This window comes from Petaurus breviceps, unplaced genomic scaffold (genome assembly GCF_028583685.1).
Source record: "Petaurus breviceps papuanus isolate PSGF00001 unplaced genomic scaffold, PetGlider_PUasm1.0 37, whole genome shotgun sequence".
Taxonomy (NCBI): Eukaryota; Metazoa; Chordata; class Mammalia; order Diprotodontia; family Petauridae; genus Petaurus; species Petaurus breviceps.
In genome coordinates, this window is record NW_027186296.1 from 101,442,044 (window position 1) to 101,458,923 (window position 16,880).

Below are 16,880 nucleotides of genomic sequence, written 5' to 3' on the forward strand. Positions count from 1 at the left end.
GTGATTTCCCCAGTCACACCGCCAGTAACTTGTCTAAGGCCAAATCTGAAATCAGGTCTTCCTGACTCCAAGTCTATAACTCTCTAGCTTATGTTTAACAAATATTTGTTGTATAGATAAAATCACATCTATTGCCATAGTCCTTTATTTCATTTATCAAATAGAATTTCTTCCTCTTATTACCAAGTAGCAAATACTTGGCAATAATAATCACTATTTGAATGATGCTTTAAAGTACACAATACTCTTTACACAGCTTTGAATCTGACTCCAACTATAAGAGGTAGATTGTTTTGTGATCATCCTCTGGCATAAGGAAGTCTCTCCTAGAAGAAGGTAGGGTTCCCCTGGAGTTCCTTGCTTTCTACAATTGGACTTTCACAGAGCCATAATCTCCTAGCTTAGGTATAGTTATCAACAAATTAAGTCCTTGTCCAGGTACCTTGTTTATTTTTAAGGAAAGAGCTGTGGGAAAGCTGGAGACATCTGGGAAAGCCATCCCTTAATGAGTTTAGATGTTGAGAATATTATGTAAAACAATGGAAATCAGTTCAACGCAAAGCTTTATTGCAAGCGAAGGGGAAGAAGAGAAAGAAAAGGAGACCTGATATACAACTCTGGCATACATAATAACATAGAGCATAACTATGTAGGGGTGGCCCTGTGTTGGGGAGCAGAGTCACTTGTCCATTCTAAGGGAAGGGCATGCTCCAAGATGACCTTATGAGAAAGGGGTTCTTATACTGATTTTGGGTATTCCCCAGCTGATCAATTTGCACATCTGAGGTCAGAATACAGAGGGGATTTGGAAGGTAGGTATTGCATATGAGAGAGAAAAACAAGCTGATACTTCACAAAATATTATTTGAGGGGCACACAGCTGTACTAACCTTAGATAAATATTGTCAGTATTTTTATCTGAAAATGTTCTATAATCTCATAGCCTCTCTTAAGGGAGACCATCATGATGGCCTCAAGACCATCAAGCCTAATCTTATAACAATCATTTGCATGCATAGATTCCATACATGGCCTCCTATAAGGGTAAACTGCCACGGTGGTCTCAAGACTACCAGGCTCAATCTTATAAGACAGATACTGTAAGTCTCTTTTACAAATGAAGAAACTGACACAGGGAGGTCACACAGCTAAGTGAGCAAATGTTAAAGGCAGTATCTAAAGCCAGGGGTGGGGAACTGAATCCAAACTTTATGGAACAAATCCCCTTAATAAAAGGATTTGTTCTGCAAACCTTGGACTCAGTCAAAAAGCCACACCTAAGGACCTAATGACTGAAGGTTCCCCACCACCCAGGTTTTCCTTACTCTAAGTTCCAAGTATCCTAAGTCTCATAACACCACACTGCCTCTCACACTATGTAGTGTTAGGTGATGAGAAATGAAAATCTTTGCACTCAAAAAACTTATAATCTAATAGGGGAATTATAAGACATGTATACAAATAAATATTAAAATAAGTTAGAATCTGAGGTAAGTATATGGGGGGGGGGGTGTCACACTGCAAGCTAGGAAGAATTCCATCTATCTAGAGGAGAGGACAAGAACATTTTCACGGAGGGAGCAGCACCTGAGATCATTATGGAGGAAGAAAAGAATTTCAAACAGAAATAGATAATGGCCTCCTTTAAGTCTCCGTTCAAATACCACATTCTGTTTAAGGTCTTTCCTGGACCCCTTAGATGCTAGAGCCTTCCTCTTTAAGGATATCTTTTATCTACTCTGTTGGCAGCTAATTGTTAACATGTCTCCCCAACTAGAATGTGAGCTTCTTGAAAGTAGAGACCATTTTTGTCTTTCTTTTTACCCTCTGCACTTTATGAAGTGCTGTGCCAAAGTTAAGCACTTAATATATGTTTGTTTTGAGCATGTGGGACTACCTACATAAAATAAACCAAGTATTCCTGATTCACTTATTTAACTAGTTAATGGTTATGCTTTCCATCAATAGTATTTTGGAAAATGAATTTTAGTTTGTCCCTCTTGTTGAGTATTTAAAAGTACTCAACTAGAATGTAAAACTGATGGAAACTGCTACTTAAAAAAATAAATTCTTCCACTATCAATTAAATTAATGACTCACCTACTCACCCAAAAGTTAAAAATGCCTCCAGAATTTTAGATTATAAATAAAATTTGTCCACATCACACTTTTTAAAGGGTCAGTTTGGGGATTGGCGCTTCATAAACGATCAAAAAGGCAAAGCATAATATCCATGGAATATCTATCCATCCTCAAAACTTCAGTGCTCTGGACAGATCCTGTGAAAGGTTATGACAAACTACTGTCCTACAGCTGTTATCTAATTCTCTGTCACAGGCTGCCTACACTGAAACTTCCTGGCCTAGCTGCCAACTCCTCCCTTACACCTCCAATCCCCATCCCTAGCCATCCCTATCCTTTCCTCGGCTCTACCACTCTCCCAACAAATTATTTTGTAAACAATTCGGTATTTAAATTTCTAAGTACTAGTAGTTCCCACCCAACAAAGAGAAGGAGAGCTCCTTAGGTCAGGGACTGTTTTGCTTTTGTCTTGGTCATTTCAACACCCAGCATACTGTCACTAGTACTAAATGCTTGTTGAACTGAAATGAATCTCTGATTTCCTCCATGTAAGTACCCTTTCAACAACCTAGACTGCAGTTCTTTAAATGTAGTAGATACAAGGTCTCAGAGACTTACTGTGGAAGAAAAAATTCATTCTTTGGTCAACCTATTGAGGAGCCCCTCTGAACTTTGTTAGGTGGAACGCAGAAAAAAAAAAGACATCTCTCTAATCCCACAGTATTAGAAGCCAGGTCTGCCAGAGTTTTCATTCCTCTGGCATACCATCTTTCAAAAGCTGAGGATCATCTCTAGCCACAATGAGGAACTGGGTAGGACCTTAGGGTCAGTTCATACTCAGAAACACTCGAATAGGAAGAGTAAAACTGAAACTATATTACTCATCAGCAACGGGAGAAAAAAAAAGGGTAACAAAACACATTTGATATCACAACTTCATTGGTCTTCTCTTCCTCAGTTCAAATCCAAATAACAATAAACCATTGCTGAAAAACATTTTGGACTGCATGTTCCCAATGCATATTTAATTCACAGCTGGAAATTATGGATGTTACCTTTCTCTACTCCAGTAAAACAAATTAAAGCTAATTGAAAGAAAATGTTATAGGGAAAGGAAAGGGGACTCACAGGTAGCTAAAAGTACAAGGCACAGTTTCAAGGAATTTCTTCTACACAGAAGTTGTCTGGACCCCAGAATGGTCCCTTATTTCTTCCTCATGTTCCCATTCTTCTTTCCTTTCAGGCTCTGTCTGGCACATGTGGGCATACCAAACTACTAAATGGCAGACAATAGTTCCTGCTAGCCTATCAGTAGTCAAACCAGTATTTATTTATTTAAAGTCAAGTATAAAAAAGACAAATCATTAATCTATTTGTCTGGAAATTTTAGTCTTCCACAAACTCTATTTCGCTGTGCAAATAAAGAGCTAGCATTTATATAGTGCTTTGAAGTTTACAAAGCGCTTTACAAACATCTCATCATCTTCTCTTCACAACAATAGGTGATATTATTACACTCATTTACAGAACAGAACTTTCTTTTTTTGAAGCAGGATTCCTTCCACATCCAGCTTATCCTGAGTGCAGCTGATTTGTACATAGCTGTTTGCATGGAGTTGTCCCCCATCGGCCTGGGAGCTCTCTGAGAGCTTTTTTCTTTTTTAACCTTTCTCTGTATCCCCAGGGTTTAGCACAGTGCCTGGCACACAGAACTTTAATAAAAGTTTACTGACTTGACAGGCAAATAAAAACTGTGCTTTAGGGGGTGGGGCGGGGTCGGGGCTGGGTGAGTAAGAGTTCCTCCAGCTCTTTCTGCAGAAGTGGAATGGAATGTTCCATATACGCTGTCAGCTGAACTACTTTCTTTTTTATTCTTTATTAACAGACCAGGCTCTCCGAGAAGAAGGGGGCGCGAGGTTCTACTTCTAAAGGATGTTCGACACAGAGCGTTTCAATAAACATTCAAACCCAGAGGGCCCGCCTGCGGGGTTCTGACGTTTCCCCCACCGAGCGCGGGGAGCCAGGGGCCAAGCGGATGCTCGCATCAGCCACCTGTTGGACGGCCCGGCCGCCCCTCCTCTCCTCCGTCCGCGGCCGGCGCCGGGGATGCTCCAGCTCCGTCCACCAATCTGGGCGCTCTCCGCGATGCGCTCCACTCCCCAGCCGCACCAAGACTGAGCGCAACTCCCAGAGCCGGGTCGTGACCTCTCACCTCGGCCCCCAACCTCGGAAAGGAAGGTGAAAGGCCAGACTCCCCGCCCTCCCCCCCCCCGCCCCCGTCCCCAGGGAGGGCCCGAGCCTCCCTGACCCCCCACCCCATCACACGCGCATACCACACGCACTCGCGACCCACCCCTCCAGGTCCAGTCTTGTTCGCCCACCTCTTGACAACCGCCTCGAACAAGCACCGTCGTCGTCTCCGTCGCCGTCGCCGCCTCCACCTCCGCTGCCGTCGATGTGTTCGTCACCGTCGTCGTCGCCGCCGCCGCAGCCGCCATGTTTGTTGTGTCTCCGCTTCCCTCCCCCTTCTCCCCTCCCCCCTCCTTCTCTCTCAAGTCTCGCGTGAACGGCGGTCGCTCGCGCCCCGAGACGCCTCTGGAGAGGCAATGGGGAGAACAACTCCGGGAGTAAAACATCCACGGCTGGCTTTCCCTCCCCCCTCCGCCTCCTCACCGTCTTTTCTCCTTTAAATGTCCATTCGGGCCTCCCATAGGAGCTGCGGGTGGGTGGGGGAGCGGCCGTAGGGGGTGTGTCCGGGGCGTTCCTGCTTGCCCCACCTTTTGCCTGCTCTGCTTTCCACCTGGCTCGAGGCCACCCGTGCAGGCTTGAAGCCGGGCCAGTCTAACTGGAGGGGCCGGAGATGGAGCTGGCGGTGGCGCAGCTCTTGCGCTCCGGCGGAGGAGGCCTGGTGAGTGTCCCCCGAGCCGGCCGAGGAGAGGGCGGTGGGTCATCGTTACTTCTTCTAGACTGCCCCGAAACTAACAGACTCATGGCTCAGAGTGCTCCGCCCGCGGCCCCAGAAACCTCAGGACCCTTCTCCCTGCACCTGTCTCCCAAAGTCCCAGGCCGGGCTGCCCCTACCCTGACACCGCCCCCACCCCGGCCCAAGAAACGAGCCTTCGTCTTCTGGCCGCAATATTCACCCCCCAGGTCGAGCCCCCCAAACTCCCTACGCCCCAATTTGTCTGAACACCACGACACTCCAAACCACCAAAAACTGTATCCCTCCCCCCAAATGCTAAAATACTAACTCCTCTCCCTCTCAAAACACGACCAACCTCCCCCTAAAATACTTTCCTCCCCCTCAAAATCACCCCTTCCTTCTCTTCTCTCTCCAAGACACCACCCCTACCTCCCCCCAAACAAATCCCAAAGTCTCTGTCCAGCCACGTTTTGAAACCGGGACTCGATTCCTTCCTTTTCCCCTCAATTTAAGAGCTGGGAAGCGTTGGTGCTGCCTGCTGTCTCTGGCCTCAGCACGGGGCCTCTGCCGCAGCAGACCCATATGTCAGGCGTTGGAGTGAGCCCCGAATTTCTTTGCATCCATCCTTGCACCTTCCAGCAGTCCTTGCAGGCCCAGCATTGAGTTTTGAGAGTTCTAGCAGGGTGTGTGAGGGGCATTTCCTTCCTACAGAGCCAGGAGGGCTGGGTGGTATTTGTGAATCCCTGAAATACTTGTACAGTCAACAAACCTCCACAACAGCCAGACTTTTAAAAGGAGCCTGGAGTTTGCAATGATTTGAAAATGATTGTTTAGCAATAAGCACTTTATTATAAGGAGGAATCATTGCAGTGGCAGTTGGGAGGATTTCTCCCTCTCATAGCCTTCTGTTATTACCAGGGGGAGAGAAAGAGGTTTCTCCTTTCTTTCACAAGTTAGGAAATCTCTGTCTTGTTTTTAGTTTTACAGGTATTAAAATGAGGAAATTGATGCCTCCAGGCCCTAGAAAAAAAGGAATCTCTATAATTACTGACAATTTGCCACCTGTTTTTCTCAGATGACTTCTTTAGTTCTGTCTAGACACAAATGATGTCTTGAGGTTCAGCCGTCTTCTCTCAGGTGCCAGAGTATTTGATTTCCAACATCTTTCCAACAACATTTTCCCTCTCATGCTGGCAAATTGTCGTCCTGGAAAAGAGAATTGTCCTGGAGTAAGAGGCCTGTGTTTGAATCCCGAGTCTGCCATTTTCTAGCCTTTTTAAACTTGTGTCCTCTCTTTCCTCCATTTCTTCATCTGTAAAATTAAAGAGTTTGGACTTGAATTCTAAAACTCCTTTCCACTTGAAAGCATGATCTCTGAGTCTTAGTTTCATTATTTGCAGCTTCATGGTGCAGCATATTTCCTTTTTTACAGTATATTTATATGTTTAAGAGAATGTTATACGGCATGTTATAAGGAAAGCATTGTGTAAACTTTAAAAAGCAGTACCTGAATGTGAATCACTCTAGCACCTTAAACTCAACTAGTCCAAAACACATCCTCCCTTAACCTCCTTAAATCTGCTACTCTCCCTAGTTTGCATATTGCTAATGGCATCACCACACCCCCAGGCCCCTAACTTTCAAGGTTATTTTTAGATACTTTCTACCATACCTCATCCAAGTTGCCTTGTGGTATTACTTCTAAGATCTCTCCCAAATATCTCTTTACAATTCAGTTGTGTCTGACTCTTAATGACCCCCTTTGGGGTTTTCTTGGCAACGATACTCAAGTGGCTTACCATTTCCTTCAGCTTATTTTACAGATGAAGAAACTGAGGCAAACAGGGTTAAATGACTTGACCAGGATCACACAGTAAGTGTCTGAGGCCAGATTTGAACTCATGAAGATGAATCTTCCTGACTCTAGTCCTGGCATTCTATTCACTTCACTACCTAGCTCTTTTAACAGTTGCCTGTCTGCCAAAACAGTCAGAAGTGATTTGCCCAAAATCACACTACTAGTAAGTGATAGCATGGGATTGGAACTCAGATTCCATAACTCCACATTCAGTCATCCTGCCATACCTCAGTCAAGGACACCTAATGTTAAATTCCTTAGATACCAGTTGTTTTACCTTAGGCAGTTTACTTTGTCTAATAACCCTGCTACTATTTAGTAACAGAACAATTAATTGCCTGTCAGTATTGTTCAGTTTCCTCACCTAGAGTTCCCTACTCAGATAAAATGACACTTCTGGACCCCTCCCCCCTCTCCCTATAGAGTTACAAACTGACATTTACAAACTGACAATCTGTCTTTTTATCTGCTGAAAACTAGAAGCTCTTGGCTTCATTTGCACCTGGTAGGGTAGAATTTGACAAGACTTTCCAAAATAAACTGATTTCCTCAGCTAAGGAATTCAAAGGATTGTTCTGTGTTGTCATGTCTTTTAGTGCCATCTAGGATTTTAAGGTAGGGAGCAAGTCCATTCTTCAGAAAGTATCTGGTTTAGGTAATTACTGTTACCTGTGTAGCAGCAAGCACCCCAAGCGTCCTCAGGGTTTGCAGCTACCACAGGTTCTTGGATCTGCTTTGTTAAAGGAAAGCAACTCAAAATAGGTTAACAAGCTTACTTTAATCAGTCAGACATATATCTTTTACCTTGTTCAGGTGAAAAGGTCAGCACCCTGAACCTGAAAGTATACAGGCATAATTATCAAGACAGAAACATCAAGTAGACAGATTTCCAAACTGTCCAACCATTACATCCATACCCAGTTAACATCTGGGTTTCCAAATTCTGGGTTTTTCAAAGCCGGGGGACTCTCAACAACGGCTTCCCAGAATTCAGATCAAATCACAGAATACTTCTCAAAGTGAGTCCCAAAACAAAGCTACACATCAGGGCCTATATAGCCTTCTCCTGGCTCAGAGAATGTACCAACCTTATTGACCCACTGGCCAATCAAAAAGTATCTACTGAAAAACAAGCCTCCCTCCCCAGGCTTCTGGTGCACTTTAGCCCAACCTGTTAGGTAATCTGCTTGTGAAAGTCTTTTGCCTTTTCAGTGTATGTTGGGACATAGTAGGGTCACTGCCAAGATGTAAACTTTCCTTAACTTCGATGTCTAATTGAGAATTGGTTACAAAATTCAGTGGGTTTATTCCACCATAGATATGGTGGCAGTGTTTATTATTTTGTTTGACTTAAGGCTAAGCAAAAGATTTGAACAAGTGGCCTCTCTGAAAGTATTATAATATGGCTGAGCCAGCATAATACCATTCTTTGACAGTTTTCCACTAATCACTATTTTCAAACATTGCACAGGCATTTATTTTCTGTGTTTTAAGATTAGTATCATTCTCTTAGGCAACTCTTTGTCTTTTTTTTTTTTTTACAAAAAGGAATTGGGGTTAAGTAACTTGCTCAAGGTTACACAGCCAGGTGTTTCTAGGTGGGTGCTAAGTGTCTGAGCCTGGATTCGATCCCAGGTTATCCCAACTCTGGGACCCGAGCTCTTACTCGCTGTGCTACCTGGCTGCCCCTCCTTTGTCTTTCAATATGAGAATGTTTAGAGTCTTACATTATAGTCCAGCTAGTACAATTACATAGTTTTTTCATCTGTAAAATGAACTGGAGAAGGAAATTGTAAACCACTCCTGTATTTTTGCCAATAGTCAGACATGACTGAAAGGACTCAGCAACAATCACCAGCTAGTGTCTAAGACCAGATTTGAACTGAGGTCTTCCTGACCTCAGATCCATGATTCCCTGCACTGTTGCACTTAGCTACTCCTTACCAACATATTTTTATACAAATTATTGAAAAACATTTTATTGAAAATTGACTCAGGGGGTGGCCAGGTAGCACAGCGAGTAAGAGCACCTGCTCCAGTGTCAGGATGACCTGGATCAAATCCCGGCTCAGATACTCAGCACCACACCCAGAAATAACTGGCCGTGTAACCTTGAGCAAGTTACTTAACCCCGATTGCTTTAAAAATTTTAAAAAGAAAAAAAAAGAAAAGTGACTCAGCAACCCCCTCACCACCTTTTGATGCTGCTTCTGTATTCCTTCTTGCCAGCCTTTTTGCCATTTCTTCTCTGTTTCTTTTTCTCCCCCTATTATCTGTGCCCCTGTTTTCCAGTTATGTGAGCCACAGGCCTTGTTTTTCATAGCTAACATCATGGAGTAGTAAATTATAGTATTTTGTACTTAAGTGAACCCTTCTTGGAGATAATAGAACTCCTATACTTCAAGATTGGCCCTGGTGCTAGCTCTTCAAGTGTTCCAGTTTTCTAAATATGAGGTAAATAAGTTGTGACAGTAGTTAGAACATTAGAGATCTCAGTCCAAATTGTGTCTCATAGGACCATGGGCAAATCACTTAATGACCTAGAACCTCAAATTCTGTAAAACGGTTATAATTATACTTACACTGCCTACCTCATAGGGTTTTTGTGCAGAAAATGTTATAAGACTTGAAACACTATAAACATCTGAGCTGTTATTATTTATGTAGAGAAAGTATTATTTGTCATTGGTGGAGAAATTCAGCTCTATGTAATGCCAAGCAAAGGCAACTTCCCAAGCTTCAAAATACCAGCATAGCTGCTCTCCATTTTATTCAGTGACAAATTAAGAACAGGGAAAATCAAAATACAACATTCACCAAGTGTAATTCAATAATTTCCAAGTACTACTCCACCCCTGAACATTACATTCATTTAGTTAATCACAAAGTCCCTCTTCTGAGTACTATTCCACCCCTAGGCAGTACATTCATTTAGTCAATCACAAAGCCCCTCTTCTCAAATGGAGATTAGTTTCCAATCATAAGCAAAGTTTGTTCATTTGGTCAGTCAGACCACAAAAAAGTCAAAAGTTTCACACCCTTGGATTGCTACAGAATAGGCCATCTACCCCAGAGTTTCAACAACCTTAAGCACAGCATATATACCCAAAGAGAGGTCTTTTCTTCATCTTTGACCCAAGGCAAGTTCTCAGCAATCTTTGTTCCTGGGGAGGCAAAGCTTAGCAAGGCCACAAGATACAGTGCCAGTGTCCTCATTAATTCATTCTCTGTCTGCAGAACAGTCCTAGGACCCCTGAAAACATTAGCAAAACCCTCTTCCAGGATTTCTGTAAATATACAACAAGAAAATCCTTCTTCAGGGCTTCTGAACCAATAGCAAGGTTCCACTGGCCTTCACCAGCAGAGACAATTCATTCTCTGTGTACACAACAGTCTGTGGACCTCTGAACCAGCAGCAAGGTTCCAGGACCTCTGCAACAACAGGACTGTCCTTCACCAGTGGACGAATCTGGCAAAACAACATCAAAACAGGCAAAGTAACAGCATAACAGCCATGTCTCCTCAGTCCTTGGCAACTCTCAAAAGTCCTGAGCAGCTTGAACTGGCCCTCAGCAAATCTCTCCGTCTCTGCTTCCACAAAAAATTCTTCTGCCTCTCTCTCTCTGCTTGTGCCTCTAAATTCACGTCACCAGCTCCTCCCAGTTCAGCCCTTTCTTTTCATGTCAACAAGTCCATCCCACAAGTGGGATTCACAAGCTCTGGGTTTTAACACAAGCAGTCAGAAAACCAAGCCAGTACTGGGGGATCTTTAAATTCCATTACTATTAAACTCTTATCAACAGCCCTTTTTGCATCTGTCCTCTCAGGAATCAAGCATTGAATGAATAACCAACTCTAATGCTTTTTCTGGAACACAACAGTAAGAAAGTTAATTACTAGTTCTCATTGCTCAAATCAAGAATGCATGAGAATGTTCAGGTTATTTTTTTCCAAGTTCATCAGAAACTAGCAAGTTCATTGCTAACAAAAAAAAAAAGTTTTGGCAACATATGAACAATTCCAATGCTGCTCTGTGTCGCTCCCCTCCACCCCACCCCCCTTACCTCTGCAAAAAGAGATGATTTAATACTATGTGTTAGAACTAGGGAAAATCATTTTGGTGATGTAGATGCTGAAACTACAAATGCTGGACCTGTTATTAAAGCGCACAAAAAATTAGTGAATTATTAACTAAATATCTGACTATTGAAAGTAAAGAAAACTAAGTGATAGACCATAAAATGTTAAGGTCTCTTAGAAAATAATACTGGAATAAAGAACAAAAAGTTCTCTCAATGTCGATGTCAAGAATTTTCCTCAATACTTTCATTAAAAATTAATTCCAAGGGGCAGCCAGGTGGCTCAGTGAGTAAGATCACCGGCTGCAGTGTTGGGATGACCTGGGGATGGAATCCGGGCACCAACACTTAGCACCACACCCAGAAATAACTGACCGTGTAACCTTGAGCAAGTTACTTAACCCCGATTGCTTTAAAAAAAAAATTAATTCCATTTACTTGGCACATATATAATATATTTTACTATGAATGTTTATTCTATTTTGATAAAATAACTTTTACACTTGTGAACTATTTTAGTTTTAAAGGACTTCTGCATACATTATCTTACTAATGTGAATGCTAACTTCCTACATAATGAAAATAATAATCTTTTAAAAATAAATATTTGTAAAAGGAAGTCATGCTTGTGTCATTGGAAAATGTCACCTCTTAAAAAAAAATCACAACAGAAGAGGAAACTAATAGTGATGGTATTTTTTTAAAGTAAATGGAAACCAGAGGAGCAATACAACCAGCAAAGAATCTAGTAAATAGTCTTGCTTCCCCCATTTACTAATGTGATCAACCAGTGAATGTGGTAGAGTGGGAAGCCTTGAATTTAGAGTGAATGATGAATTTAAATCCTTGCTTTGCTTTTTACAATCTGTGTGACCCCAGGCAAGTCATTAAACCTCCCCATGGCCTCAGTTCCTTCATCTATAAAATTGGGGGAGAAGAGATCATGTCCTTCTATATCTGTAAATCTTTAAGAAGTTTCATCCTTTCTGTTGCCTGACTCCTAAGTACGGTGTATTAGTTCCATAGTGTTGTGTGACCAGATAGAGTCATGCTACAGAGCTCTGATGAGAGAGAAGCCTGTCACCAGATTCAGGGGTCTAGCGACTTGTCTGTTGTGATCAGTCTTTTCTTAAATAGCCTCTGTTCTTCCTCCCCTTTTTTCTCTTCCTTCTCTGCCCTGCTGCCACTTACCACATTCTCTTTTTAGCTTTCAGCCTTATGTACTTTTTCCTCTAGGACTCCTCTGTTCTTCCTTCCTCATACCTAAGGCCTCCTTACAATTCTTCTTTTCTCACATATGCAAAGGCTTTACTTAATGTTTCTTCTCTTGCCTTTCAGCCTATAATTGTCCAACCTTATCATAAAGAATGTGTTTTGCAGCGCTAAGAATTTTGCAAATGTCTAGAGAGATAGAAACAAGTATCTGACTGGACAGAGTTGTTTTCTCAGACCAGATCTAAAACACATCAACTCTAACCCACATCTTTAGAAAGACTGTGATATAGCAAATACTGATGGTTCTTAACTTTTGAACATAGTGATTTCAATTTAATTCCTTTATTATCCACTAGTCATCAAGCATTTATTAAGCACTTACTGTATTCCAGGTATAAGTGCTGGGAATACTGAAAAAAACATAAACGCTGCCCCTACCCTCAAGGAGCTCACTACAAACCCTCACCTGTAACTGTAGAAAACTATAGCATGCGCAGCAGCCATGTCCCAGTAAAATAATGAACTATCAACTAAATCATCTAAACTATTATCTAAGCATTTATATTTCTGCAAAACGGGCTAAACCAGGTTGAAGGTAATCAACAGGCCTAAGACCCATCGGTAAGTTAGGGGGACATCTACCCCAAGCATGCGAAAACTTCCCCTGGCAGTATGGGCAAATTGTTCCAGTGACCATGAAGGTGGATGATAAGGTTCTATGAAGTACTTAGATCTTGGTCAAACATTGAAGATGCCATCCCAGGCCATTACCAGTCATTTTTGTCTTTCCACTGGACTTCAATGACTGGAAGAGAGAGTGAAGCTGATGACTTTGTGCAACTCTGTCTTACTTAAGTCCAGTTCACTCAAAAGTCAAGATATCACCCCATGATGTCATTGGTCTTTGAAAATGAAAGACGAACAGCAACAATTGGGAAGACTATATGTATGTGTAGATGTACTGCATAGGGTCTCAGTTCACTCTCGCAACCTACAATTAAATTAACAGGTTGGGTCTCCAGAATTCAGCTAGGTACTACTCTCCTCAGGGTTTTAGTGATAATTGTGATAGCCTTGGGAAGGGGATTTCTTTTAACTGTTGCTCACAAGCCCCCATTTAGCCCCCAATATCAATCACTTACCATTTCCCCAGTATCACTTAACATCAATTAGCTTTTAAAAAGGAATATATACTGAGAAAACAAATAACTGAAGTACAAAAATTTCTGAAACCAGCAGTCTTCTCTCCTCCACCTCTTTGTCCTTGGAGGAAGTCAACAAAGCAGTGACTACCAAAGATTTCCTTTCACCAAATTGGCTTCTGGGTGGTGCATAGCCAAAGGACAAGTTATCCCTTTGGTTACAGGGCATGGTGTGGCTGGTGGATCAGATCACTGCAAGGCTAGCTCAAGCAGGTCACTCCTCAAGGCTAGCTTCTCACCATACTCAGATGCTACAACTACCAGCAGCCTCTGCTTTGGACACCAATTTCTGGACCTCTGGTGGATCTTCCATCTTTTAGAAACCCTCAGTGTTGTAACCTTATCTGTTCCATCTCTAATATTCATTCATCAACAGTTAGGCAGGAATATACACAACAGAGACCGTAGTAGTACCATATGTTACATGGCTATAGGATGACCAGGTGGAATAATAATTAACTGGGGCTATCAAACCACTGCTGTCATCTCACCAAGAGATTAGACATTTCTTCCACATAGTATGATCAGTAAAATCACATTTTCAGTTTGTACTTGATTGTGTATTGCTTTGTATGGTTACTTAATTGTGTTCATTGCATGTATCTTGTCTTCACAACTAGGCAACGTAGTCCAAGACAGAGGACAACGTGTCTTATATTTTTTTTTTATATTTGTGGCAGATGTTCGCTAATTGAGACAAAATTATCTGGGAGGAAAAAATCCATGTCATCCAGCATTTTGTTGTTTAGTTCAGTCGTGTCTGACTATGTGACTCCACCAGTTTTGTCCATGGGGTTTCCTTGGCAAATATGCTAGACTAGTTTACCATTTCCTTCTCCGTTTTGTTTCCATTTTAGAGATGAGGAAATGAGGAAATAAGGATTAAGTCATTTGCCCAGGGTCTAGTGTCTGAGGCCACATTTGAACTCAGGTCTTCCTGACTCTGGGCCCAGCACTCGACTGTGCCACCTACTGTGTCCCAGTATGTCATCCAGCATATTTTTAGTTAAATATAGCAACCCATGATTGTTTTCCACCACACATTGCAGTAGCTCCTGAGGGCATCAACTATATTCCTGAGGCTTAGAAAGTGAAATGGCTTACCTAAGGTCACAATGGTTTTTAAGTTCAGAATTGAAATTTGAATATTTTACACCAAATTTAGTGTTCTTTCTACTGTATCAAAAGGATAAATCAGCAGAAAGTTAAGCTGTGTAAAATTACAGGGAAATTTTTTATTAATAGACATTTTGCATGCCAATTGACAGTAAAGTTTTGAAACTTATTCCCTGAAAAATTCACTTGTTTTAGGAACATTTATTTACCAGTAATTAGGTATTCCACCATCATATTTATAGTACATAGTAGAAAGCAAAAAATGATAAATGGAAAATGTTTAATATTTTTCGGCCATTAAATAACATACCAATTTGAGTAAAAATGGAAAATAGCGCTCTAGTTTATGTTTCTGTTGTAGCAAAAATACCGTATTTTTCCCCCTCATTACTGTGTTGAGAAATAGGTTAGTCAAGGGACAGAAAACATAGTCTTAAGGAAATGTGTATCAAATTCCTTTAATAAACTTTTTTTTTAACTTAAGTTTTTTTGTTTTGTTTTGTGGGGGTGTCAACAGCTAAGAAGAAACTCCTTGACTTGTCTTTCCTCTTGGAAAACTCCTCCCTGTTTCTTAAAATCTTCCCGATCAGAAGCTTTATATAACAAATCAAATAATGGGGTAACATTTGCTCCACTTCAAACATTTACCGAAGAGGAAATGATGATTAAAAATATGGGTAAGTATTTGTTTTTAAACTTTTCATAAGTTAATTTTATAATTAAACTTTGTAGAGTATTACTAGTAATATTATTATTAACTTAGGTGTTGTAGGCAGATTTTTAAAGTCTTTCAAACAAAAATTTAGAAAATTTTTTATTGTTCAGAACTGAAAAGAATTTTGTGGTCCTAGGCCTTCAGTCAATAACATGCTATTATCAAGTTAGCAAAGGTTTATTGGGCTATGCATTCTAAAACCAGGGGTTTATGTAGTTTTAGGCTAGGCTTCCAATGAGTTTATATTTAAGAAATTGAAGTGTATTTAATAGTCCATAGAACATTCAATGTCAAAATCTCTATTGGGCAAGTTTACCAAGAGGTAGATTTTCTCTTCCTTGTTTTACTTTAATGTGGTAATATGTTTCTTGAAGGATGTAAATTTTTTTTTTTTAAGCAATCGGGGTTAAGTAACTTGCTCAAGGTTACACGGCCAGGTGTTTCTGGGTGGGTGCTAAGTGTCTGAGCTCAGGATTCGATCTCCAGGTCTTCTCAACATTGGAGCCAGTGCTCTTACTTGCTGTGCTACCTGGCCTCCCTGAAGGATGTAAATTTTGAGGGTACTTATTTGCTCAAGATATGCAGATGTCCTTATCTTTCATCATACTGTGAAGTTTCAAGTTATAGTAGTTGGAATTTTCTCCCATTTGTATCACAATTTTCTGTAAGTCAAAAGGAGACTGTATCAAGCAATCACCAGGCATTTATTTATTTTTTTTTAAAGCAATTGGGGTTAAGTAACTTGCTCAAGGTTACGCGGCTAGTTATTATTTCTGGGTGTGGTGCTGAGTATCTGAGCCCGGATTTGATCCAGGTCATCCCGACACTGGAGCCGGTGCTCTTACTCGCTGAGCCACCTGGCCACCCCTCACCAGGCATTTATTAAGTATCTGCCTGGTACTGGACTAGACTCTGGGATGCAGATCCAAAAGTGACAGGCCCTGCTCTTGAGTTCTGGGAAGATGGAACATATTCACAGATAAGTTAATATAGAATATATTACATAGGATATAGGATATATTATAGGATATAGGGTGGGAAGGGGCAGAACTGAGGGAACCTGGAAGTGGCTGGGAAAGGGGGCAGCACTTGAGCTGATCCTTGAAGGAGGCCAGGTGCTACACAAGGCAAGGGTGAAGGAGAACTTTGCAAGAATGGGAGACAGCCTTCAGAAAGACACAGTATCTGTAGATGGAATGCAGGATGCAGGGAACAGTAGGTAGGTCATTTTGACTGGAGAGTAGAGTGTGTCTTCTCTACTCTCTGGGTTTGAATCAGATTGTGAATGGTTTGTAAATGCCAAACAGAAGTCTATTTTATCCAAAAGGTAGTGGGGAACTGTTGAATCTTCTGGCTCAGAAAGGCAATATAGTCAGATCTCTGTTTGCAAAATATCAGTTTATCAGCTATATGAAGGATGGATTAGAGAAGCAAGAGATTGGACATAGGGAGACCAATTAGAGGGCTAGTTCAGTGGTCCAGGCGAGAGGAGATGAGTGTCTAGACTAGAGGGGTGTGGTGTGAAAAAATAGGAGAGGACAGATTTGAGAGCTATTGAAGTGGTTGAATCATCAAGACTTGGCTACTAAGATATGAAGGGTAAGTGAAAGTTAAGATCTGAAGGTGATTCCTAGGTTACAGACTGGAAGAATGGTGCTGTTCTCAACAGAAAGCAAGAAATTTGGAGGAA

The 16,880-nt window shown here is 41.5% G+C and overlaps 3 protein-coding genes across 9 annotated transcripts in view; 2 read left to right on the plus strand and 1 right to left on the minus strand.

Annotated features, from left to right (window-relative positions):
* The window catches only part of IKZF5 (IKAROS family zinc finger 5), a 44,235-nt gene extending 39,614 nt beyond the window's left edge, over positions 1-4,621 (minus strand). For 2 of the 3 annotated variants that reach the window (XM_069099158.1, XM_069099159.1), the window contains exon 1: positions 4,464-4,621. The gene's annotated coding sequence lies outside the window, so the exon portion shown is untranslated. Of the gene's footprint in view, positions 1-4,435 lie in introns of all 3 variants that reach the window. The other variant, XM_069099160.1, reaches the window with a different exon arrangement.
* BUB3 (BUB3 mitotic checkpoint protein) overlaps positions 1-16,880 on the plus strand; it is a 555,213-nt gene that overhangs the window by 294,788 nt on the left and 243,545 nt on the right. The gene's annotated exons all lie outside the window — the stretch shown is intronic.
* Positions 3,951-16,880, plus strand: part of ACADSB (acyl-CoA dehydrogenase short/branched chain) — a 67,873-nt gene continuing 54,943 nt past the window's right edge. For 2 of the 3 annotated variants that reach the window (XM_069099155.1, XM_069099156.1), the window contains exons 1-2: positions 4,669-4,990; positions 14,993-15,152. In XM_069099155.1, coding sequence (XP_068955256.1) covers positions 4,943-4,990; positions 14,993-15,152 — 208 coding nt within the window. In that variant the 5' untranslated portion in view covers positions 4,669-4,942. Of the gene's footprint in view, positions 4,321-4,668; positions 4,991-14,992; positions 15,153-16,880 lie in introns of those variants that run through there. The other variant, XM_069099157.1, reaches the window with a different exon arrangement.